General features: G+C 38.2%; 1 protein-coding gene across 1 annotated transcript; it reads left to right on the top strand.

The window, feature by feature from the left end:
- The first annotated feature begins 185 nt into the window (after positions 1 to 185).
- rb (adaptor related protein complex 3 subunit ruby) lies at positions 186 to 26,613 on the top strand. The gene is given in 22 exon segments (XM_073082344.1): positions 186 to 400; positions 1,361 to 1,468; positions 4,394 to 4,532; positions 9,389 to 9,549; positions 9,856 to 9,999; positions 10,184 to 10,289; positions 11,025 to 11,223; positions 11,795 to 11,904; positions 12,593 to 12,864; positions 13,903 to 14,037; positions 15,463 to 15,574; positions 16,427 to 16,661; positions 17,820 to 17,983; positions 18,506 to 18,606; positions 18,996 to 19,055; positions 19,484 to 19,598; positions 20,634 to 20,805; positions 22,192 to 22,394; positions 22,716 to 22,854; positions 24,313 to 24,422; positions 25,983 to 26,086; positions 26,478 to 26,613. Coding segments are annotated over 22 exon segments (3,132 nt in total). The 5' UTR covers positions 186 to 293.
- Positions 26,614 to 27,450: the final 837 nt, after the last annotated feature.

Here is a 27,450-nt window from a genome sequence, read left to right as displayed (position 1 = left end):
TAATAATAACTTGCTGACTCAATTTGTAAAGATTGCTGAAAATATTCTGCAGTTTTCTTTTTCAGATCAATTAAATAGCGCAGTTTATTGTTAAAACAGGTTACTATACTCTTTGGTAAAAACATTTCTAAACGATTACATATCTGTCAGATATGTCAACGTCACGAAAAGTCGCCAACAAATAGATCTTTATGTCATCTGTCAAGTGTCAGTAAGAAAACTACGATTTCTCTCGTGAGCCGTATAGTTTTCAAATGTTAAAATATTATCGATTAGACTAGTGAAATAGCAAAATGAGTGGGAATTCATCATATAACAATGATAAGGTGGTCACGGGTGAGGTGGAGTACCCAGCCAACGACCCGGCTTCCGGCGCTTTCTTCCAATCGGATTATAAGAAGTTTGTTACCGTTTTAGTCTTAATACTTCTGTTTTAATCCTCAAATTAATTACAAAATGTTCTTTATATAGCGGCAAGAGTATTATAGCTTATTTAAGACTCATAAAGATTACAAAACAATAGCTTTGGTCACCTAAAGATGGCCACATACGTGTTGATTTATTTTTCACCCCCTCTCATAATTTACACCCTTATTTACATTGAATACATCATTATATTGATCATCCTTTCTAAATTATGATGGCCCTGATTTTATCTCCATCACTTTTAGCGCTTTATGCTTCCAGAAACCTGTTTCTGATGTATTTTACATATATACTCCATTAGTTTGCTACAAGAATGAATTTATTTATCAACTAACAACTAGCAATAATTATCACAATAGAAAACTTGATTGCTTAAAAATATAGTCTATGTTTCTTCCACATTTTAGACAAACTCAATGAAACCTCATATGTTAAAATCCATTGACCCGTTTGGGCTGTACCGTGTGTCAAAGTATGATATATATACATGTCGGGGACAGATCTAAAAACTTTGAAAATGAACTAAGCTCCTACCTACCAATTTCCTTTACCTGCTCTTGCTATAAAAATGTTTGTAACATTTGATCATTACGCATTTAATTTGAATGCGACTTAGTGCATGGGTTGCTGTCTGTTTCAATAGACTGCCCGAGCCCTCTCTATGGTTATCTTGACAGACTGACTATGGTAACTAATTTTATTATTACAGAATTACTGATTGACGTGTCACTTTTGATTTACAGAATTCCCCTTTGCCTAAATACATATACTGAATAACATTACTCTCCATTGACAGCCCATATTACAGCCATCTCCTTTCCTTTTGCAATGATCCCTGGCCAGCCAGATTAAGTATCCTTTATCAAAGGTTCCCTTAGTTTTAGCAACAAATTAGCGTGACCTATCCTAACTACCTTAAATTATATTTTTTTAGGAATGAAGATCTCAAGATGATGCTGGATGGTTCAAAGGACTCACTGAAGCTGGAGGCCATGAAGAGGATAATAGGGATGATTGCAAAAGGTCGAGATGCATCCGACTTGTAAGGGTTCCATATTATATCAGTTTTTTTATAATATATAAATAGTAAACAAGCATGGTTGATAGTAAATAGGGACAGCAGACTATGGACGTCTATATTCAATCTCAGATAAAATTAGTCTTAACTAAGGTCGGCTATACTCATAGGAAACTCCTCTCCTTGATAGAAGGGTCTAAGGTTCAAATTCCAGGCATGCTCCTCTGATTTGCCAAAGTTTGCTGGGCACGGGTCTCCTGTCATAATGAGAAGGATTAGGCCTATATTTATTAATTTATTTAAGTTTTGTGCATACTAGACATTTATTGTCACTTGTTTAAACGGCGAAAGAATACCTTGTGGGGAAACCTGCATACCTGACAAATCTAAAAAAAAAGTTTCAAAGGCAAGTGAAATCTACCAATACGTACTTGACCAGTGCGGTGGACAGTGGCCTGATCCTTCTCTTTCAGAGGGGATATTGGTTTCATGATGATCAAGGTTCGCTATAGATTTCTACTTCTGAGGACTTAGTTGGCAAGTCTCGGATATTATTAAGCACTTGTATATTCTAGTTTGAAGATTGTGGCAAGATATATATCCCTGAGGTGTTCCCACTTAGTCGTCAGAAGTAGCAATGCATCATACACTGGCCCCAGGTCGGAGTCTAATTTTACCTCAAATCAAATCAAATCAAATCAAAATTTTTTATTCAAAATAGGTTCTTTACAGATTACTTTTTGAATGTCAAAGCAACTACCACCACTTCAAAAGGTGTTTCGTTATGGAGAAGAAGCGGCGAAAGAAACTCCATAACACACATCTTTTAAAAAAAAAAATGTTTTTGACAATGTTAACTTAACGTAATGGTACATGTGGAGCTGGAGCTAATTCAGACCACACCGTTTTGTCAGTCAAATAATCACTTACTTTATAGTACGCTTTTTTACATAGCGTTAGTTTAACGACATGTTTAAACTTTTTTTCTGTGAGATTCAAAATGTGGTCGGGTATTTTATTGTAGTAGCGAATACAGTTGCCCACGAAAGATCTAGCCACCTTACATAATCTATGTTTAGGAATTGCTAATTTATTTCTATTTCTGGTATTAAAGTTATGGTGGTTACTATTTTTTTCAAACATATCAGTGTGTTTTCTTACATACATAATATTTTCATAAATGTATTGACTATGCACCGTCAATATATTAATAGTGGGAAACAGTTCTCTTAGGGACTCACCACGCCGCAGACTATATATTGACCTTATTGCTCTTTTTTGAATAGTAAATATAGAGTCTATGTCAGCAGCACTGCCCCACAGTAGAATGCCATAAGACATAATGCTGTGAAAGTAACTGAAATAGACAAGTCTGGCAGTGGGTATGTCTGTTAACTGTCTAATTCTTCTGACTGCAAAAGCTGCAGTACTAAGTCTGCTGGACAAAGCAGAGATGTGGGGACCCCACTGGAGTTTAGAATCAATGGTAATCCCCAAGAAAACAGTTTCATTGACGAATTGCAAAGTCTCACCATTTAGAGCGACATTCATCCCCGTACTCCTTACATTTGGTAGCATAAATTTAATACATTTAGTTTTATTAGAATTTAAGAGTAGGTTGTTTGCATCAAACCAGTTCTGAATCCAGCAAAGAGTTTCATTAATATCGTTCGTATCCTGTGATTGTCGTTTTACTCTAAACACCAAGGAAGTGTCATCAGCAAACAAAACAACCTCAGATAAATCCTTTACTACATTTGGCAAATCATTTATATAAACTAAAAATAGAAACGGACCTAGGATGGAGCCCTGAGGTACACCTATTTTAATATTAGAACCTGCTGATAATGCTCCATTTACTTGCACTCGTTGGACTCTATTGTTTAAATAAGAATTTATCAACTTTAGAGAATTTCCCTGAATACCATAATATTGTAATTTTAACAATAAGGTTTTATGATCAACACAATCAAAAGCTTTAGACAAGTCACAAAAAAATACCTATAGCATCATGTGCTTGTTCCCAACAATCAAAAATATGTCGCAGCAATTGAACACCAGCATCTGTGGTAGAACGGCCTTTAGTAAAGCCAAATTGCTTTTGATGTAAAAGATTATTTCGTTTAAAATGAAGCAACATTTGGTGTAAGAGGATCTTTTCAAAAATTTTACTTAGAACAGGCAGTACTGAGATGGGTCTATAATTGTTGGGATCTTTAGTATCACCTGCCTTAAACAATGGAATTATTTTGCTATGTTTCATTAAATCAGGGAAACAGCCCTGATCAACACACATATTAAAAATAGTGACTAAGTAGGGAGCTAAAGTTTTAATGATTGATATACAAACTTTTACTGACATTCCCCAAATGTCCTCTGTATTTTTAACAGTTAATTCTTTAAAAGCTTTTAATATGTCATTAATTGAAATATGTCTAAATTTAAATTTAATGTGACACTGACTTAAATTCTCTTTAAGGATGGTCACTGCTTTAATTGGGGATGATTTTAAAAATTTAGTAGTATTAAATGGTATATTCGAGAAAAAAGTTTCAAATTCTTGTGCAATTTCTTTATCTGAGGTAATCTGACCACGTTCAGTAGTAAGAGATACTTTACTGATACTTAATCTACAAGTTCGTGTTTCGGCATTAATTATTTTCCAAATTGTTTTAATTTTATTATCAGCATTTTTTATTTTATTATGTATGAACTTAGATTTAGCTGTCATACAAACTGATTTAAATATTTTAGAATATTTACGAACATATTCATTGAAGTGAGGGCTACAGTTATTCTCTCTTTCACTATAATTACTACCTGGGTTTGACTACAGGTATCCATGGGTGGCTGTAGTCACTTACCAACATGCAAACGGCATGCTTGTCTGCTACTTCTATACCATAAGAAAAAAATATATAAATTTATACACCTCTTTTGTCTGTTAAGGTTTCCAGCAGTAGTAAAGAATGTGGTGTCTAAGAACATAGAGGTGAAGAAGCTGGTCTACGTATACCTGGTGCGGTATGCTGAGGAGCAGCAGGACCTAGCTCTGCTGTCCATTAGCACCTTCCAGAGGGCTTTGAAGGTAATTTTTCTTCTATAATAATAACTTCAATAGTAAAAAATTTACCTATAAAAATACAATAAGTTAGAGTAGATTTATTCATTTGTCTTTATCATTCCTATTAGGTTAAATTGTAATTAAAATAAAGTATAATCCGCGCACAACTGCTAGTTCCCTCTGAATAAAGAAACTAGTAGTGTCGCAATAGCAAATTCTACGTATTAGCTGAACGAAGACAGAGGGGGAACCCCACAGCACCCGTTTGTTGCCTGCTCTCTCGCTCACGTTCATAGCTGCGTTAGCGTGCCCTTACGTTGGTATGGAGTATATGCTTGTAGTTGTGTTCGAACGCATTGGCTCTCTGACTCATAGATTAGTAAAGATACTTCGCCGCCTTGAAATTGAATGAAGCCACAAATGGCTTATTTTAGTAAGTTCTTTTTTTGAATCCTTGACAAATAAAAACATTTTTAGAGAAAATTTACGAATAAATAAGTCATTTACGTAATAATTACGTAATTTACGTAATAAATAAATAATTATTTCAAATATTTTAGGGACATTTTAGCACGGAGACGTGGCAAAACTTTTTTACGCAACTATTTCAATTCTCAAAACTGGGTTCATTTTCTTGTTAGGCGTGAGTAATCTTTACTAATCTATGCTCTGACTACACCTGCACGCATTAACTTCAGAGCGGACTTGAAGTTTTGTGCGGACTATACCTTATTACTTATTCCGTACTTCCTACATGCAAAAAAAGGACTCTTGTGATGTGATGTTGTGATGCTTTAATGCTATAAATGCAATAAGCAAATGAAATAAATTGCTTATTTTTATACATTTTTATGCAATGTTAAATGACTTTACATTAACTGACATAGTAGAAAGTGTCCGTATTGCAATGTGAAGAATATTTAGTATAGTAAATATGAAAATGTAATATGACTTCTACAGTATAGTGAATACTTACTTATCTATGAATCTTATTTAATAGGCAAGTTTAGAAATACTGATTTATATGTATTAGTGGCCTCGTTTGACTGTTAAATACGGAAATAAAACTTGACAATTGTTGTTCAGTGTTGCCCTAAAATTGAGCTTAAATTTTGCATACAAATTTGGTTTGAATGTCACTACATGATTAATTTATGTGTAAATCAAATATGTTGCACATCTTACCTCTCTAAAATTATGGACAAACTAGCAGAACCCGCGGCTTCGCCCGCGTAAAAAAATATGATATGACATACAAATAACTGTAATCGTAAATTTGTACCTTTAACAATTTTAACGATAAAGTAGCATTAATATTTAATTAATAAAAGCTTTTTTTTCGTCACTGTGTACCTAAATTGGTTAAGCTTTCTTCAGAAATATACACTAAAACTCTAATTAGTGGACTGTAATGAAACTTCTTTAAAATATAAGTTTCATGTAGAATACAATAATTATCATTTACACATAGGAACCGTCCATGTTATATGCGGCCTTACATACAGTGATTATTTCCAAGGTCGCTGGCTGGGCGGTTAGAGCTCCCATTCTTGCCGCCCGCAACTCCAGAAGTCCCCCTATAGTCCCGTACAACAGGCAGGTGATACTGTAGCCCTGTTCTAGCCCAAAATTTTAATCCAAGGTCTATATGTCTAGAAAATCACCATCACTAATCCACGCATAACCACAACCATATGCCACATGGCACGCAGTGTGTCCAAAGTAGTAGCGATGTCCCTAATCAGTATACCAAAATGTAGGCCAATTTGAATAAAATTACGCATTATCACATATGAAATTTGCACCCGTCCACGTTGTCGTGTATTTGTCTGAATAGACGTTATTTGAAATTTCACGTTTTTAACTTCGAACCTAAAAGATTCCCGTATACATACACATAACACTGCTTTTACCTCCTTAGTAGAATTTCAAAAACATTCCTATGTACATATACATCAATAAATACTTTATCAGCAAATTTCTGAAAGATAATATTCAACACCAGCGGTGGGCAACCCGACATCCACAACTGGTGTGTGGCCCGCGACTTTCCCTTGTGGCCCGCGGGTCTGCGCGTTACTAATAATTGGCCAAGTGCAAGTCAAACCTGCACCTGCAGGGTTCCGTACAACCAACATTTTCATTTTTTTTTAATTTATAGTATTTACTATTGCAGCAGGCATTAAAGTACACACATTGTGAAAAATTGAATTGTCTACCTCCAACGGTTCAAAAGTTAGTTGGAAAAATATCGAATAGCAGTTTGTTGTATGGGGACCCCTTTTTGTTTTCAACTTTTTTTTATTTTTAGTATTTGTTGTTATAGCGGCCACAGTTGTGCATCCTCTGTACGAATTTCAAATGTCTATCTATTACAGTTCCAGAGATAGAGCCCTGTGACACACGGACAGAAGGACAAACAGCGAAGTCTTAGTAATAGGGTTCCGTTTTTATCCTTTAGGTACGGAACCTTAAAAAACCGCTGTTCTGCAGTTCAGCACGCGCAATACATTCCCATGTTAAAAATATATGTTACATCGGCCCGTGGAATTTCGCCCTACACTAAACTTCTCTGCTTTTTTCTTCTATGTTCTTTTTTTCAGACACGCCAAAGGAAGTAACTTCAATAACGGTTTTTAAAGAAACTTTCTTTACTAATAGTACCCTAATGGGGTTGATTGTTGAGTTGCTAAAAATGCTGAAACAGATGTGTAAACAGAAAGGCATAATGCATACACACTTTTATAGCCGTCCTAAGGGTTTATCTAAAAAAACAGTGACTCAGATGCTTTATTGAGTCTAATGATAATTTTTCATAGTGGTTGCTTCCAAATTAACGGATTATAAAATAAAGTTCCAACCCCTATTTAACGACCTTAAGGGTTGATTTTCAAAAAATGGAAAAATAAGTAATTTATTATATTCAACCAGAAAGCAAAATACCAATTTTCATAGACTTTGCTTCAAAATCTGCGGACTTCTAAACGAAGTTTCCACCCCTATTTAACCTTCTTAAGGGTAGATTCTCCATAAAGGGTGTTAAAGAAGCTCTATTATTTTGAACCAGAAAGCTAAATGCTATTTTTACAATCCTTGTTTCCAAATTAACGGATTTTAAAATAAATTTATATTCCCTATTAATCGAACTTAAGGGTTGATTTTCCAAAAACGGTAAAATAGGTATTCTATTATTTTCAATCAAAAAGCTGAATACCAATTTTCATAGACTTTGTTTCAAAATCTGCGGACTTCCCAACAAACTTTCAACCCCTATTTAACCCACATTAGGGTTGATTTTCCAAAGACGGTAGAATTAAAGTTCCACTATATCTAACCAGTAAGGCAATGACTAACTTTCGTAGTGCTAGCTTTCAAATTGGCAAATTTTAAAATAAGCTCTCAACCCTTATTTTACCAACTTAAGGGTTGATTTTCCAAAAATGATGAAATAGGTGTTTAATTATTTTCTCTCGAAAACCCAAATACCGATTTTCATACAGTTTACATCAAAACTGGGGGACTTTCATACAAACTTAAAACCCTTATTGAACCCATATAAGGGTTGATTTTCCAAAAACGGTATAATTAAAGTTCCACTATATCTAATCAGTAAAGCAATGACTAACTTTCGTAGTGCTGGCTTTCAAATTGGCAAATTTTAAAATAAGCTCTCAACCCTACTTTACCAACTTAAGGGTAGATTTTCCAAAAACAATGAAATAGGTGTTTAATTATTTTCTATCGAAAACCCAAATACCGATTTTCATACAGTTTACATCAAAACTGGAGGACTTTCATACAAACTTACAACCCTTATTTAACCCACCAAATCAACCCTTATGATTTTCCAAAAACGGTACAATTAAAGTTCCACTATATCTTACCAGCGGCAGTGATAGCCTAGTGGTTAAGAAACGCGGCCTCTCGATCGAGGGGTCCGAGGTTCAAATCCCAGGCACGCACCTCTGATTTTCAAATTTATCTGCGTATTAGAAATTAATTATCACTTGCTTAAACGGTGAAGGAAAACATCGTGAGGAAACCTGCATACCTGAGAGATTTATAAAAAATCTTAAAGGTATGTGAAGTCTACCAATACGCACTTGGCCAGCGCGGTGGACTATGGCCTAATCCTTCTCATTCTGAGAGGAGACCCGTGCCCAGCAGTGGGACAGTAATGGGTTGATGATGATGATGATGATATCTTACCAGTATAACAATGGCTGACTTTCATAGTGCTAGCTTTCAAATTGGCAAATTTTAAAATAAGCTGTCAACCCTTATTTTACCAACTTAAGGGTTGATTTTCCAAAAATGGTGAAATAGGTGTTTAATTATTTTTAATCAAAAACCCAAATACCGATTTTCATAGAGTTTACATCAAAACTGGGGGAATTCCATACAAACTTACAACCCTTATTTTACCCACATAGGGGTTGATTTTCCAAAAACGGTAGAACTAAAGTTCTATTATATCTAACCAGTAAAGCAATGGCTAACTTTCATAGTGCTGGCTTCCAAAATGGAAAAATTAAAAAAAAGCTGCCAACCCCTATTTAACCACCTTTAGGGTTGATTTTGGAAAAACCCTCAGATTAGATTTTTATTACTTTAAATCGGAAAGCTAAATACCAATTTTCATCCAGTTTGCTTTAAAACTGACGGACTTTCATACTAACTTTCGACCCCCATTTAACCCCCTTAACGACGGAATATCAAAAAATCCGTTCTTAGTGCGCATCTACATTATAAAATGAAACTATGTTTCAAATTTCATGATTGTAGCTTCAGCAGTTTAGTCAAAACCTTGATTAATACGTTTTGAACGTGAGTATCTTTTCGCTTTTATATATATAGATAATATTTAATAATTTCTCTAGGATCCAAACCAGCTGATCCGGGCCAGTGCTCTCCGTGTCCTCTCATCCATCAGGGTGACAATGATCGTACCTATTGTGATGTTGGCCATACGTGACTCCGCGTCTGATATGAGCCCATATGTCAGGAAGACCGCTGCTCATGCGATACCTAAACTTTACAGGTAATATGCTTGTGACGAAAAACTCATTCTTATTTAATTAACAGTAGAAGGAACACATAGGATTTGCTTTCAGCTGCATTTGTCTTTTTGTTAGGTTTAGATAATGAATGTATGGACATTTTTATGGAACTTGATATTCAAAAACTTATTTTTGGTGTGTTAAGTCTTAAAAGAAATAAGTCCTGCATGTGATGAGTTTGTAAGTGTGTTATATGGGATTTTTGTAAATGAAAAATATTTTACAGATGGCCCGTTATTTATTTTATTTTTATTAATCACATGTACTCATTGCATATGTTTTAACAGTCTCGATCCAGAGCAGAAAGAAGAGCTAGTGTCAATAATAGACAAGTTACTGTCGGACAAGGCGCCTCTAGTCGTCGGGTCGGCGGCGATGGCGTTCTCTGAAGTCTGCGGGGATAGAATGAGTCTCATACACAGGAGTTACAGGTAATCTTTACCCATATCTATATTTACCAATACTACTTCTATGTAATCAATATTGGCCAATGGAAATATTGTCCAGTGTTGACCAAAACCATTAATTACGTGAGATTTTTTAGCGGGTTCTCCCTACCTAATCTCATTTATTATGTTTTTGTTGTTTTCAAAAAAATGTTTTTATTTTTTTTAGGAAATTGTGCTCTCTATTGGCCGATGTAGATGAATGGGGTCAACTAGCGTTACTAAACGTACTCACTGTGTACGCTAAGACGTGCTTCCCGGACCCCAATAGTGAAGTAAGTACAAAAAAGTTTATAGGCCTGCTTTTTAATACCATTACGACATTTTTATTACGAATGTACAGGGCATGTCACAGGACTTGTGGCGCGCATAAATCTATAATTTAGTTTAGATATTGCTGAATGCCCATATATGGACAGATTATTCGCTTATCAGCAATAACATCTGGTGGGAAAAAAAATATTTTGAAGTATTTTATTTCTATTATTTTATATAGTAGCGTTAGTGCTGCTGTGGAAGGTTTGGTAAGAGAGAAATATTTGTATGAGATTTTATTAGCTTAATCTTAGCTTAGTGACCTCTACTAAGATTCTAATTCTATTTTGGGGTAATTAGATGTCTAAGGCCGGCATTGACCACTTACTTTAGATAGTACCTCAACACTATTCGAGAGTGGAATAATACACGGTGTGTTTTTTTTTTCAAAATGAACTCGTCCGATTCCCGGCTAGAAAAATATATTAAAATACAATCTAATAATGCAGTTATAGTTTTATCAAAATCGGCCTCATAACTTTTTATAGATTTTTTTTTTTACTTGTACTTTCGGATTTAGCCCTAAAGGCCCATTTGAAATATTCACCCTGCATACAACCCTATCAACAATAAACCTATCAACCTACCAACAATAAATTAGCGTGGAGTGCGTTACCAAATGTTGGCAATGCATGCAGCACTGTGCACGAAAGCAACCTGTTATTTCCTGTATTATTACTCCCTTCATCCCCTAGAGCTACTCCAGCGAGAGCGAGGGTGAGAAGCCGTTCTACGACTCTGACAGCGAGAGCAGCAACCCTCGCAAGTCGTCCACGTCGCCCAGCCTCGACCCTGACCTCCGGCTGCTGCTCCGCGCTGCTAAACCCCTGCTGCAGAGCAGGAACGCTGGGGTGGTCATGGCGGTTGCGCAGCTGTTCTATCATTGTGGGCCTTGTGAGTGCAATGTGTTTATCCTTTGAAAGTGGTAGAACCCTCTGAGGTTCGACTCCGGCAGGATCCCCGCCATACCTATTTCTGCCTCATAACGCTGTGTGTTCTGGTTTGAAGGGTGTGGTAAGGGAGACATACTTTTCCGAAGCGTTTCAGCTTAGTTCTCAGGAGTAGCGAAACAGAACAAAGATAACAGAGGGAGTAGCTCCAGCTCCAACCTGGGCCCGGACGCAGACAAACGCCGTCAGAACTGCGGATGATTGTTATTAGCGTACCAGTGGTTTCGACAAAGGGCGTCCTAAAGAACACTATGGGGTTTTAGTCTCTACGAGTCTGATATATTGTCTCTACTCTAATGTTAAAAAAAACGGTCTCTAATCTTTTCCAAAATAAAATTATATGTAACACACCCTTACAAAGATTACTATTTTCGTTTCACTTGTACTCGAACCTCAGCCCCATTCACCACTGTCAGTATACTTAGAAGTTGATACCCTACCCCTACTATACTATACTACTACCCCTGATATATTAACACCCCCTTTGCCGCGCTCTAAACAGTAATTTATTTCAGCACAAGAGCTCCCGCCCGTGGCCAAGGCGATGATTCGTTTGCTGCGCGCACCGATAGAAGTACAGAGTGTTGTTCTCAACTCCATCGCAGCTCTCACTGTTACTAAGCGCGTGAGTACTCCTAAATCCCTTTTATTTTCTCTTGACTAGGGTCCTTCTTGGCCTTTAAATGGTATAGGTACGGTACGGTAGGAGCTACAACAGGATATGTGCAATTTTTACCTACTAAAACTTTCCGGTGGGCAACCTCAACGTTGTGTAGGGGACTTCGAGATCTCCAGAAAACAGCTGGAGTCCTCCGAGCGCAGTTCGTTTCAGATGATTACGATGATATGCGACTACACAAACACATACATTAAAACGTGGTTCAACTAGCGCCATCATATTCATTTCTCCCTAATAACAGCAGTGTTAAGCTCTGCTGTGTTCTACTTTAAAAATGTGGTAAGGGAGACATATTTATCCGGGGCTTTCCAACTTAGTCCTCAGGCTTAGGAACGCAATTACTACCATAGTAGAGTACCATAGTAACATAGATAATGAAGATTCAATGCGAATTATTAGACCATTAGATTACCATAGTAACATAGATAATGAAGATTCAATGCAAATATATTATATTTTTTTGCATACATGAAAACATATTGTAGTGTACTAAGGCGTCCTAATATAAGATATAGTCTGCACCAAACTTCTAGTCCGCTCTGAAGTTGTTGCGAGCAGGTGTAGTCAAACAATTTGCTATGGCGACGTGATTCATTTCTATATTATATACAATACTATGTAATGTTGGTTGCAGTCTCTCTTCGAACCGTTCCTCAAGTCTTTCTTCGTCCGCAACTCCGACCCCACTCACATCAAACTCCTCAAGCTGGAGATACTAACGAACCTGGCCACTGAGGCCAGTGCGCCCGTGGTCCTTCGGGAGTACCAGACCTATGTGACGTCTAGTGATAAGGCCTTCGCAGGAGCCACTATCCAGGCTATCGGCAGATTGGCAGTGGCCATACAGACTGAAACGGAGACTTGTTTGAATGGCTTGTTGCATCTGCTGTCGAGCAAAGATGGTTAGTATATGAAACGTTAATGAACTTATTAAATAGACTTTATTTATAATAGACCTTTTTGTACGTTATCATTAGAATAAATATTTTTTTTCATTTATTTAATAAAGAAGACTTAAAATGAACAACATTTAAAATCTGCCGAACTGTAGGCCAGTTTGTCGGCAGTACACACCTAGTTCTCGTGGTCCTCATTTACACTTAGGTACATACTTATATTTACTATTACAATATAACAAGTTTTACACACAATTACAATATCTTACGCCAACAGAAATCTTACACAAAGTATAAAGGATATAAATACTCATAATACTCAAAAAGATATAAAGAATCATAAATATCAAAGTCGAAGTCAAAAATATTTAAATCTTGACCAACCTGGCCACTGAGGCCAGTGCGCCCGTGGTGCTCCGCTAGTACCAGACCTATGTGACGTCTAGTGATAAGGCCTTCGCCGGAGCCACTATCCAGGCTATCAGCAGATTGGCAGTGGCCATACAGACTGAAACGGAGACCTGTTTGAATGGGTTGTTGCATCTGCTGTCGAGCAAGGATGGTTAGTATATGAAACGTAATGAAGTTATTGAATAGATTTCTATTATATGTCAGATGTTTGTATGTTAATCAGTAGAATAAATTATCCTTTTAATGCAGAATCCTTTTATGTAGAACTAAGAAATACTACTTTTCTTTTTTGGTCTGTACTTTTTGGTATTTGCAATTGGTGCTCATATTTACATCACGAATTACGAACATTTACATCACATTGTTCTGTTCTATTGCGGGCATGAATCTCTCACAGATGAGACAAGGGTAGAAAATAAAGTGCAACTACCAGGCAACAAAAAGTGAAATGGGGATAGGAATAAATGTGAATTTAGGGGTAGAAATGGTATTTCAAGATTTCCATCGATATTTCCATAATTATTTTCAGTATAAGTATCATTAATATTTCCTTAAATTGCATTTATGGAATGTTGTATCCAGTTTATCAGATACAAACATTTGCCAGCTGATTTTTGATTGGTTGATTTACATAGAGACATATTACATATATTTGTGGTGCAGAATGGGTGGTGTGCGAGGCGGTGGTGGTGGTGAAGAGAGTGGTCGGCGGTGGCGCCAGCTCTGCAAGGGCTGCAGTCTGTCGAGCTGCTAAACTGCTACGGTCTGATAGGTAAGTGAACTTCAAGTATTACAATACGTGTAGCGACTTCCCGCTACTCGTCTAGAGATGGCGCTGCTGAATCACGCTATAGACGTGTTCGAATCATCTTTTATATATACAAGCATATATACGAGGTATTCCCGGAGCGCTACGACTAATGATACTTACTTACTACTTACTTACTTACATATTTTAGTACTCATATAAAAAAGAATCGAGTCAGTACTCGAGTCCAAAGTATTCATAAAGTACTCCAGTATTTTATATTTTGCACAACATAGTCCAATAGCACGGAAGAGCAAAAAAAAAAAAACGCCACTCACTACACAAAATTAATCAAGTTTTTACTTGTACGAGTCGTAGTTGTAGTGTACGAGTATCGTCAGTATTCGAGTATTACTGGTACTCTAGTATCACTATTGGTACTCGAGTATGCGAGTTTATGTAAGTACTCAAGTACTGACTCGAGTCGACCTGACTCGGCACATCTCTAGCTACGACATGGGGCTCTTCAAAAAAGGTGCCAAAAGAGCTCTCCTTCCAAGCCGGCGATGCATTGGCGACTCCTCTGGTGTTGCAAATGTTGATAGGCGACGTTAACTACTTTCCATCAGGAAGCACGTCTGCTTTATCGTCCTTGAGTTCCGAACTGAGACTGTTGGGGCACGGCCGCTCCCTGGGCATGATCACCTAGCCCGGCAGGAGATCTCCCTTGGCCAAAACACGTTTTTTTAGTTCCTCTGTTGGTCGTTTGTCAGCTAATAAAAATTGAATGAATAATATTTGTTACGCTAGAGAATGCTTATGGGCGTAAATATATTTTTATATGGAGGTGTAAATGAGCATGTAGTCTATTTGATGTTAAGTGATAACTGACGCTTATTGATATTTATATTGTACAATTGTACAACATAGATAACCAACCAGTTTTTATACTGGAGATCTATCTGAAATTGATCAAAGATTCACTGCTGCCCTTGTGGACAATCTCACTCAGGACTAAGTAGGAGATCGCCTCGCAAAATTATGTCTCCATTATCACAATTTCTGTGTATAAGCGTATAAGCGTGGCGGTGTTTTCGCCAGAGTGGAACCACAAAAGATTTAATGGGTTCTAATATCTAAACATTAGTTAGTAATATCTTAGAATTAGTTTGTACGTTCGCTCGAAAACGATTATTTTTTACGTTTTCGCTTATACAGCTCCTCGTTAACCGTGTCGGTACGAAAATTTCGCTGTAATAGATTCAAAAACGGAACAATCAACCATTACGTTTTCGAGCAAACGTAAAAAGGCATACTAAGGGTACAGAATACAGTAGCGCTTAACATGTCTGTTATTAGGCAAGTATAGGCGTAGCGGTGTTGCCACCGGAGTGGAACCCACAAAGGCTTTAAAAGGTTCTACCGCCTGTTCTCTTTGTGTATGTGTAGACTGGCGGGCAACGCTCGCGCGGCGGCGGTGTGGCTGGTGGCCGAGCACGGCGCCAAGCACCCGCGAGCCGCCGCCATACTGGCGCACATGGCTGCCAACTTCGCTGACCAGGTGACTTACATTGCGGACTTAGTGACAGCACTGTATAACATTTGATTTACATTGCGTACTTAGCTTTAGCACTGTATAACATTTGAGTTACATTGCGGACTTAGCTTTAACACTGTATAACATTTGAGTTATATTGCGGACTTAGCTTTAACACTGTATAACATTTGAGTTATATTGCGGACTTAGCTTTAACACTGTATAACATTTGAGTTATATTGCGGACTTGCTTTAACACTGTATACGATTGATGTGTAAGGATGTTCCAAAACACTGATTTAGAATGTCTTTTAATACTAGCTCACATGGCTGCCAACTTTGCTGATCAGGTGACCATTTACATTGCAGACACATTTGAGTTATATTGCGGACTTGCTTTAACACTATACGATTGAGGTGTAAGGATGTTGCGAAATATCGATTTAGAATGTCTTTTATCATCATTTTGTGATTTAATAATTTCTACTGTGTTACGAAATTCCATTTATTCGTTTGTATGAAAATATGCATTTTTTACGTTAAATCGAATTCTTTATCGGTTTTTAACAATATTTTTTTTTTAATAAAAAAGCTGATATGGACTTATACAAACGATAGTATCTATTAAATAGCTTGCTGTTAAAAATGCTAGTATAAACATTATTTATTAAACCTTGTTGTTCGCCTTGTTGTTGTTAATTTAAATTAAACGCCAAGTCTCCATTTACAAGTACATAGTAACTTACAAGTGGTGATAAAAGTAATTTATTAATATTCTCTCTCGTTCTAGTGGCAGGACAGTGACATAAAATTGCAGTTCACCTAGTATATAAAATATGTAACAATTAACCTTAACCTTTTTCTTACCATTACTAGGACGAGCTGGTAAAACTGCAGCTGCTATCCTTAGCAGCGAAGTTAGCAGTAACCCAACCGAGCACGGAGCCGCTGTGTCGCTACACAATGTCCCTAGCGCGCTACGATAGCAGCTACGACGTACGAGACCGTGCGAGACTGCTACGCCGCATGGCGGAACGCCCCGCTCTACGAACCGCCGCTGGGCTATTTTGTGCTGAGAAACCTAAGCCGGCTGTGCGAAGCGCATATAGAGGTAAGAGCTATGAAAACTGCAGTGACACAATCGAGTACGGAGCCGCTGTGTCGCTACACAATGTCCCTAGCGCGCTACGACAGCAGCTACGACGTACGAGACCGTGCGAGACTGCTATGCCGGCTTGCAGAACGCCCCGCTCTACGAACCGCCGCTGGGCTATTTTGTGCTGAGAAACCTAAGCCGGCTGTGCGAAGCGCATATAGAGGTAAGAGCTATGAAAACTGCAGTGACACAATCGAGTACGGAGCCGCTGTGTCGCTACACAATGTCCCTAGCCCGCTACCATAATAGCTACGACGTACGAGACCGAGCGAGACTGCTACGCCGCTTGGCGCAACGCCCTACGTACTGCTGCTGGGCTCTTCTGCGCTGAGAAACCTAAGCCTGCTGTGCGTAGCGCTTACAGAGGTAAGTTATTTTTTATTGTTGAATGGGGCGGGGCTATATATCTTAGGTTATGCACTACGTCAGGAGGATCATAGGTTATGGCGAAACGCCTACTTGCGTAGCGCGTACAGAGGTTAGTGATGTCTTTGTTGAGGGGGGTCGGGCGATAGTTCATACAATCATGCTACGACAGCAACTTCATGCAGGACCGCGCCCATTTGCTACGTTGCGTGACTGAACGCTCCGCCCTATACAGTGTTTTGACAATGGTGTTTTCAAATCTACCGTACGTATCGCGTACTTGATGAAGTAAAAAATAAAAAGAAATAAACCTGAATACAACGTTTGTTTATTCGTTGTTATCCTTACTAATATTATAAATCCGAAAGTAACTCTGTCTGTCTGTCTATCTGGTTGTCTCTTATTCACGCCTAAACCACTGAACCGATTTTAATGAAATTTTGTACAAAGATAGTTTGAGACCCGAGAAAGGACATAGGATAGTTTTTATCCCGGAAATCCCACAGGAACTAAGAATGGCGATCTAAGATCGATTAATCGGAGAATCGATCTTTTGGACCAAAAAGTCGATTATTTTATTCGATATGAGTAAGGATTGAATCGTAAACTATGCATTTGATCAAGTGATGATTTTTAGCAAAGTTGAAGGTACTAATTTTCAGTTTTATGTATGTTAGTATGTTATGTTTATTAAAGCGGGCGAAGCCGCGGGCAAAAACTAGTAATTAATAATATTGTTACATCCAGATCGCCAGCAGTACACAGTGGGCTCGCTGTCCCAGTACATCGGCTCCGCGGCGGTCGGCTACCGCCCTCTGCCCGTCGCGCCCAAGACAGTGTTCGATAGCACCTTGCGAGACACGCCCACGCAAACCACACAAGCGACCACGCAAGGGAGCGATGAAGTACAGGTGTGTTAGATTTAGCAGTTTGTGTACTGCATAGGTAGGTCTTTTGCTGAAGCCGCCTTAAAAAATACAGAAATTCATTATTTACTTACTTTCTTGCTGATAAATAATCAAAGACTAAATACAGATTGGTATAATGACTACTGTGCCATGTGGGTAGCATAATTTAGCTACATATTTTTTTTAATTAGTAAGCCCGGAAAAACAAAAGTATTTAAGAAACATGATTAGTAAACCCGAAAATACAACAATACTGTTTAAGAAACATTATGTCAACCCATTATTCTCCCACTGGGCATGGTCCCTGTCTTAGAGTGAAGGCATAGGCCATAATCCATTACGCTAACCAAGTGATAAACTTCACATAACTGCGAAAACATTAAAATATAAAATTAAGATTTTATCTCAAGGTCTTTGCCTACTCATATTTCTGTGTATTCAGAAATACACGACACAAGATATACAATGTAGAGTCAGTAACAACAGGAGTATAGAACATGTTATTAACTTTATTGTGTATTACAGAAAAACAAGAGTTTCTATTCGGAACCGGAAAGCGACGGGTCGGAGAGTTCCTCCTCTGGTTCATCGGGCTCCTCCAGCGGCTCGGAGGACCAATCTGATGAGTGAGTGTTTATTTAATTATATATTGATTAACAATACTAAAACTGCTTTAATATAGCTGAGCCGCTAAAATACGCGATTAGAAGTAAAGATATTTTTTTTTTGTGAAAATTATGAAATATAATGATTAAAATACTTAAAAATAACATTTAGTAAAGGGCTTTACTGTACGCTATTTTGTGTAATTATTTCAAAATAGTTATATCAAATTTTGCATTTTTAAACAATATGTTGCTATGCCTTGCTTATAGGTACATGTTTGGTATTTGGACATTTTAGCGTTTGTACTCTTATATATTTTTAATTTCGTATATTATGCAATGTGTAGTGTGAATATTATGTAAAATATATAAATAGTGTAAAGATTTTTAATCAATCTTCTTTGTATTAGGGAGGAGAGCAACGTCAAGCCCACTAAGCAGGAGAAACCGAAGGAAACCAATAATTACAAGTATGTATAGGACATTTTAATACTTAAAATATACATTGTAAGAAAGATAGATATGTAATAATATGTATCCTTTTCCAGTATGGATAAAGCCATGTATTGTGTTTTAAGTTAATTAATTTCTGCCTTATAGTGCTATGAATGGAGCCAAAATTATGTGTATTTTTTATATTTAAAAGAAGCAAACTTTTTTGAAATAAAATCAGATTTTCTTGACGAAAATTAAAAAAATTAAAATAAACTACCTTTAATAGAATCAGAATTTTATAAAAAATTTATACATTTTAATTCGCATAAATAGACTATTTTAAATAAATTCAAAACCAGCTAAAAATCTTTTTCAAATAAATTCAAAATCGCACAAAGCATCAACTTTGAACAAAAACAGAATAGAACAGAATAAACTTCGATGATTAAATGTGTCCAACCAGATCATCGAACTCGGGAACGTCCGACAGCGAGTCGGACAGCGCGAGCTCCAGCTCCGAGAGCTCCGACAGCTCCGACGAGAGCTCGGATGATGAGCCACAGCAGAAGAATGAGAAGGTTTGATTTTTATAATATAAGAGTAGCAGACGAGCATGCAGTCCACCTGATGGTAAGTGGCTACTGCCGCCCATGGACATCTGTAATCAACCCCAGATAGGATTAGATATTCCTACCTGAGGTCGGCCACAGATGCGCCGCTACCACTGAGAACTAAGCTGGAACGCCTCGGAAAAGTATGTCTCCGTTATATACCACACCCTTCAAACCAGAACCCAGGAGCGCTTTACGCTGCTGTTATAAAGCAGAAAAAGGTATGGCGGTGGTGCCGCCGGAGTCGAACCACAAAGAGTTCTACCTCCTTTAAAAATAGAGTTTATAAATAGAATCTATTAATGTTTGTAAGAAGTGAAACTATGACAAGACAAACAAAGTGTAAACTGATGGTACATATCATATCGCGGCATATAATCATATAACTGTATGAATTATATGATATATAGAATATCATATTCAGTGTTCAGGTTTTGTTAAAAATTTAAAACTAACCTTATTTTCTTTTTCCTTGCTCCATTTTATATCTATAATAGTATAAAAAGAAGAAAAGAGGATCAAGTACAATATTTATACACCAAAGACAAGATCTTCTAAACGGTAACGTAATTATATTTGGGTTTATTTAAGTATTATTTTAGATATTTGACATAATAACGTATACTTATTTTATACTATGTAGGTAGGAATTGTTAAGTAGGATATTGTTAAATATAATGATTGACGACCCGTGTGGCGGAGCGGCCACCATACCGGTATGACGCGCAAAGGGTCCCGGGTTCGATCCCCGGCCAGACAGAAATCTAAATGATGAATTTAGATTTCTGTTTCTGGGTCTGGGTGTTTCTGGGTGGGTGTGTATTTGTCTATGTGTGTGTCCATGGCACCCATGACACAGGGAATCCTAGTGTGGGGCTGTGAGTGTAGAAAGCGTTTTATTTTATTTAATGTAAAAGGTTATGCTGAAAATTTTATATTATAGACAACAGAAGAAAATTTTATTTATTTGTATAGATTTATTCATTTTCTTTATCTATATAGCCAGTGCCAAAAGAGCCGACACCGGAAGTAGAACAAAAGAAGAACGAGAAATCAAATTTGGAACTGCTTTTGGAATTGGACGAAGTTGCCAACTCGTTGCCCACGATGACGCCTACTTGTGGGGGATTCCTCTCCCCACAAACCAATTCAACTTCATATGGCTTCAGTGACGGTAAGATTTGGTTTGATTTTATTATAAATTTTCATGGCACAGTCCGTAATTAATAATTATATTTATGTATTTAAGAGATTATGAACAGAAAGATTATATCTAAGTCTACGAGAATAGAATATTGAACGGCAATAATTGGGTTTATGAGTCATGGTGGTATAAATTTAATAAATGAAGGAACTAATAATAGAATATTAGAATCATAGATTAAGTTGAATTAATGTAGAATCAACCTACTTTTTATACTATTAGATTGGGTATTCAAGTATTACGTAAGCAGATTTCTTACAAATATTTACCCCCATCCCCCTTCTCAGCAAAAGTAAGCAAAGTTCTTACCCCCCTCCCCCATGCTTACGTAAACATTTTTCAATTAATGTTTTTTTTTTTAAATATTATAATTATAATTTTAAAAATGTCTAAACTTATGCATTACTTGCGGATATCTCCGAAAATGCGTTTCGTTTTCAAGCAAAGACCATTGTCTTTGCTCTAAGGTTGAGGGTTGCCATTCGTGTAAACAACTACCGATGACGTAATCATCATCTAGACTCCCCTACCCCCCATGTCATCCAAAATAAGCAAAGCAAAGAAATAGTGCTCACGTAATACTTGAATGGCCCCATTAGCAAATGACCTTACAGTTCTGATGGTAAGTGGTCGTCGCTGCCTATGGGCGTATCTAACTTAATATTATCATAGATCTATCACAAGCCGCGCGTAGCGGAGCGGTTATCATACCGGTCTGAAGCGCAGACTGTTCTGGGTTCGAGTCCCGGCCAGACAAATACTTAATTGATGAATTTAGATATCTGTACTGGGTCTGAGTGTTTGTCCATACGTCTATGTGTTTGCCCATAGCACTCACGGCACAGGGAATCGTTGTATGAGGCTGTGAGTGTACAAAATGTATTTATGATGGTCGCCTTATGTATATTATATTAATGGGCATGATGACAAATTTTGATGTCCCCTTCTATAATGTAGGTACATGTCTACTGATTCCAAAAATCGTATTATTTCGGCAATAAATACAGTATTAACGGAAATATTAGCATTTTTAAAACAAATTTTTAATTAAGCGCGAAATCGCTCACGGGTGTCATGGCGTTCGCGAGTGACGTCACGCTTCAATATCCCATAGAAAAGTTCAAGCAATACGGTGACACGCCAAAAAAATGACGTCATTTCGCCCCGATTAGCGCTTTAGACAAGATAGCCGACTGCATTATTTTGTACTATTATTCTATTGAAAATATAATTAATCCTAATTTTTTTATTAAAACTGGGCTATTTTTGAGAATGTTTTCAACATATTGTTTTTAAGTAAATCATTTATTATTCGATTTTTTAATACTGCCATCATGCCCATTCTCTTATCTCCAGTGGACGCGATAACCCCAGTGGGTCCGTGCTTCTCCCCGTCCACGTGTATGGACCTGCTGTCCCGCGGGCGCGGCGGCGGCCTCTCCGCCACGCGGCGCTGGACGCGGACACCGCACCTGTTCTCGCACACCATGGCCACCATAGAGATCGTGTTCAGCAACCACACGCAGCAGGACATCACCAACATACACCTCAGCAAGAAGGTTGGTGAGCTTCACCTCATAGGTTCTGTCGTGACGTCACCAACATACACCTCAGCAAGAAGGTTGGTAAGCTTCATCTCATAGGTTCTGCCGTGACGTCACCAATATCCACCTCAACATGAGGCTCTGTAATATCTACGCAGCGAGATGTACCCATGTAACGATTTGTCATGATGTCACCAATATTCCATATCTTGATTTTTTTATTATTTATATACACCTGATCGATAAGGAAAGATGTATTGGTCGTGACGTCACAAATTTACACCTTAACTAGAGAAAGATTTGGATTTATATTAAATACTATCTCCGCTTGTACAGACACTGACGGGCAAGCGAGCGGTGCATGACTTCGCACGCGTCGCTCAGCTGGCTCCCGGGGCGAACGCAACCGCCGTGCTCGGTGTAGACTTCGCGGACTCCATCCAGCCTATCGAGTTCACCATCGCCAGCTCGCTGGGTAAGCAACGCACATGTGTATAACATCTCATACATGTATATAACCGTACACAGTTGTGCGTATACACGTGCAAAATCACGCATGCACATACTCATGCATGCACACAAAGACACACTAGCACGCGCACACACACCCACGAATGTGCTTACTAATCTCACATAATATTATAATCATTACGCTCACCCACGCAATGACCCACACGCAAAAACGTGTAAGCATGCGCGCGTCACTCAACTTGCGTCCGGAGTGAACGCGCGCGTGGTTCTCGGAGTTGACTTCGCGGACTCCATCCAGCCTGTCGAGTTCACCGTCGCCAGCTCACTGGGTAAATAAGTCACACAAACGCACCTACACACATACACACACGCACGCACACACAGACAGACACACACACACACACAAACACACACACACACAAAAGCGCACACGCGCGCGCGTGCCCGAGTATATAGATAGACGCGCACACACACACACACACACACACACACACACACACACACACACACACACACACACACACATGCATACACGCACGAGTGCGCATGTTAATGACGCTCACCAAACATGCTAACACATACAAGCGTATGCACGCACGCGACAATCAATTCGCGCCCGGAAAGAATGCGGTTTTCGCTCGGCGTTGACTTCGAGAACTTGATCCATCCTGTCGAGTTCACCGTTGCCAACTTGCGTGGTCGGCCACAACAGATGCATACATTCATACACACGCTCACACGAACCGGTGTACACGCGCACGATCACAGGTACACACACACGTAAAAACAATCATATATACACACGTGTGTATGATATTTATTGTACAAATACATATCGTCATAGTCGTAGAAAAAGTCGGATTTAACAAATACCAAACTTTACAGGGCAGCCATTTCAAGTAATTCACAAAAATAATTTTACTATGAGCGCATTTCAAATCCGTCGTTATATCGACTGATTAATTTGAAAACTAAAATAAATAGATTTTTTTCTGTAATACAGTAATAATATTTAGACAATATGTTATCAAAATATGATAAAAAGTGAATTTCGCATTTTTGTCAAATCCGTCTTTGTTCTATGACTATGGCGATATATCCGTACGCACGAGTACATACATTTACACGTACACACCCAATAACACTACTTGCAGAGGAAAAGAAATAAAGAGAAAATGAGAAAGGGTGAGAGTTGTTCAGAAAGACACACATATACCTACCTACCCTAAACGCAAGCTTACTTACCAACGCAATCACACAAGAAGGACCTTTTTTCTTTTAAGACTACTACATGAAAATATGAGATGGAGTATGAAATACGAGAACGTATGATATTGAAATACACACAGACATAAACCCGCGTGACATGAAAAACGCCCAGAGACATGAGAGAATGAAGAAAGAAAACACGCACGCAGGGACTATCTCAATAACAATAACAACTAACAATTTTATTTAACAGGCGAAGTGGCGGTGTCGATAACCCCATCAGTGGGCGAGCTGATGCGTGCGGTGACGATGTCGGAGGCGCGCTGGGAGGCCGAGCGGAACAAACTGAGAGGGTTGAATGAGGTAACGCCTAAATGAATGAATGAATGAATGAACGGTAGTGGTTCAGCTGTATGGACTTTCCATATTTGGTTTCTTTTAGCAACACTAAAATATAAACTAATGAGAGATATTTGTTGTTATGGTCCAGTAAGTTTGTAAACTAGCTCACACATATAATAGTGTGATTTTGATAAGTGATTTTAGCAAAAACCCGTTTCAAAAAAGATATGCGATTCGCTATGGTGTTCTTTCGTGGAGGATATTTTACGAGGTTTTTATTTTTCTGTAATTTGTTAATATTTTTTGATGATTTCTTTCCACTTAATTACCCGCTTAAGCATAAATTATCAGCCTACATACGATTTTCAATGAACCTTTTGCACAGTATATGTATGTGATTTGATTTACATATACAGGGTGAATTTTTCAAATAGGCCTTCAGGACCAAATCCGAAACTATAAGGATTACCGAAAAATGCTGAAAGGAGTTACGAGGCCGATTTTGGTAAAAACTAAAACCACATCATCAGTTTTTTAAAATATCTTTTTACCTAGCCTGGAATCGAACGAGTTCATTTTGAAAAAAAATTATATCTGATAGTGTCGCTTATAAGGATCAATTTCTGGGAAGTAATGTTATGTGACAAATTAAAGGAAAAGAAACATTTTGAAAAAATTCATATTTTTCGATATATTGGCATACTAATCCTTAAGGATTATACAAAACAAATGATTTATGTATAATTATTTGGAGACATACATAAGTCATACCATTGAAGAATTTGTTGGTTAATCAACTAATTATTCGATGTTATGACCATGACATATGGCTGAGTATGAGAAAGTAATAGTTTGGCAAATAAGTTACCGCTGTTGTTAGGATTTATTTTTTAATAAAAATAGATAACTGATTAAATAGTAAATTCTTATTGTTTGTTGTTTACAACTTCGTTTCAACGTTAAATATTATTTTCTATATTTCTTTGTTAAGTAATCACTCGGATTTGACCCCAAAAAGTCATTCTCGCAAATTGTCAACTTTACATCTGTATTAAACGAAACTCCGTTCATAGCAAGTTAAATCTATTATAATGGTCCTAAAAATAACCTTAACGAAGTTGGACATAAAAATATAAATTCTTGCGAGATCAAAGTGTCCGTTTCGAATGATTTGAAACATTGAGCAAAAAAAAATGTTAATACGCGAAATATTTAAATTGATGAATGGCGGGAACTTAACTGCCAAATGAATATGAAAAAATATGTATTTTCTTAAAATTGCGGCTTTTCCTTTAGTTTGCCATTTATCATTACTTCCCAGATTTTGATCCTTATAAGCAACACTATCAGATAGTTGAATAATATAGAGGGTGTATTTTTTTTCAAAATGAACTCGTTCGATTCCCGGCTAGGGAAAAAGTTATTTTAAAAAAGTAATGATGCAGTTTTAGTTGTTATCAAAATCGGCCTCGTAACTCCTTTCAGCATTTTTCGCTAATCCTTATAGTTTCGGATTTGGTCCTGAAGGCCCGTTTGAAAAATTCAGCCTGTATACAAACATTTATTATTGTGTTATTTTAGTGTGAGAAGAGAGCAGCGGTGGTTGAGGATGATAAGGAAGTCTGCCGACGAATCTATGAAGCTGCGAATGTGTACCCCATCACCTCGAGCGGGAGTTTCCTAAGGTATGTACAATATTTATTTGCCTTTTGCTAGAAGGTGGTAGAACCCTTTGTGGTTCGACTCTGGCGGTACCACCGCCATACCTATGTCTATCTCATAACAGTAGTGTTAAACGCTGCTGTGTTCTGGTTTGAAGGGTATGGTAAGGGAGATATACTTATTCGAGGCGTTCCAGTTTAGTCCTCAGGGGCAGCGGCGCATCTGTGGCCAACCTCAGGTAGGAATATCTAATCCTATCAGGGGTTGATTATGGATGTCCATGGGCGGCAGTAGCAACTTATCATCAGGTGGACTGCATGCTCGTCTGCTACTAGAAGTGTTTTGTCGTAGGTTCGCGGGTCGCATGCTCTCCTCCCAGCAGCTGGTGTACTAACAAGAAGTGTTTTGTCGCAGGTTCGCGGCTCGCATGCTGTCCTCGCAGCAGCTGGTGCTGTTGTCGGTCCGGCGGGGGATAGTAGCGGGCAGTTGCAGCAACCCGGCGGTGGCGGCGCTGCTGGCGGCGGAGGCGGCGGCCGCGCTCGCCAGCTAGGCCACGCCCCGCTCGCCCGACCACACTCTGCACCTCGTGGATATGGACCAACCGCTCTCCGTGCACGGGTTTCAGCGTGATGGCTTCGGGTGGGGTGATGAGTGGGATGTGGAGCTGGGAGCAGACGGGTTTGAGCTCGGTGATGGCGAGCTCGAGTGTAGTGATGTGGAGCTGAGAGCAGACGGATATGAGCTCGGTGATGGCGAGTTCGAGTGTAGTGATATTGACGAGTTTTTTGAAGACTGTATTGTGGACCAGGAGTTTGGTGGAGACTTTGATGAGTGTCGTGATGTGGGCCAAGAGTTGGTTGGTGAAGGCTTTGAAAAAGAATGTAGTGATGTGGATCAGGAGTTTGTAGATGAAGACGAAGAGTGTATTGATGTGGATCAGGAGTTGGTTGGTGAAGACTTTGAAGAGGAAGAATATAATGATGTGGACCAGGAGTTCGTCAGTGAAGGCTTCGAAGAGGAAGAGTGTAGTGATGTGGATCAGGAGTTTGTCGGTGAAGGCTTCGAAGAGGAAGAGTGTAGTGATGTGGATCAGGAGTTTGTCGGTGAAGGCTTCGAAGAGGAAGAGTGTAGTGATGTAGACGAAGAGTTCATCGGTGAAGCCATTGACGAGGAAGAATGTATTGATGTGGACTTGGAGCGCATCGGTAAAAAGCTTTGAAGAGTCTTGTGATTAGAGGTTATGGACCAGTGGAAGAAAACAAGGAAATAGTAGAGTATAGCAGTATATTAAGTGCAGAGCAAGAATCAACACAAATTCTTAATTCAAAGCAGAGTTTGTCTACAGAATTATATTTATGGTTTAGAAAACAGTATGATATCAATATCC

This window comes from Epargyreus clarus, unplaced genomic scaffold (assembly GCF_041222505.1).
Source record: "Epargyreus clarus isolate Ecla_fem2 unplaced genomic scaffold, WU_Ecla_fem_2.2 ptg000017l, whole genome shotgun sequence".
Classification (NCBI taxonomy): domain Eukaryota; kingdom Metazoa; phylum Arthropoda; class Insecta; order Lepidoptera; family Hesperiidae; genus Epargyreus; species Epargyreus clarus.
The sequence above is the reverse complement of the archived record's forward strand: the minus strand, read 5'-3'. Positions and strand labels throughout refer to the sequence as shown.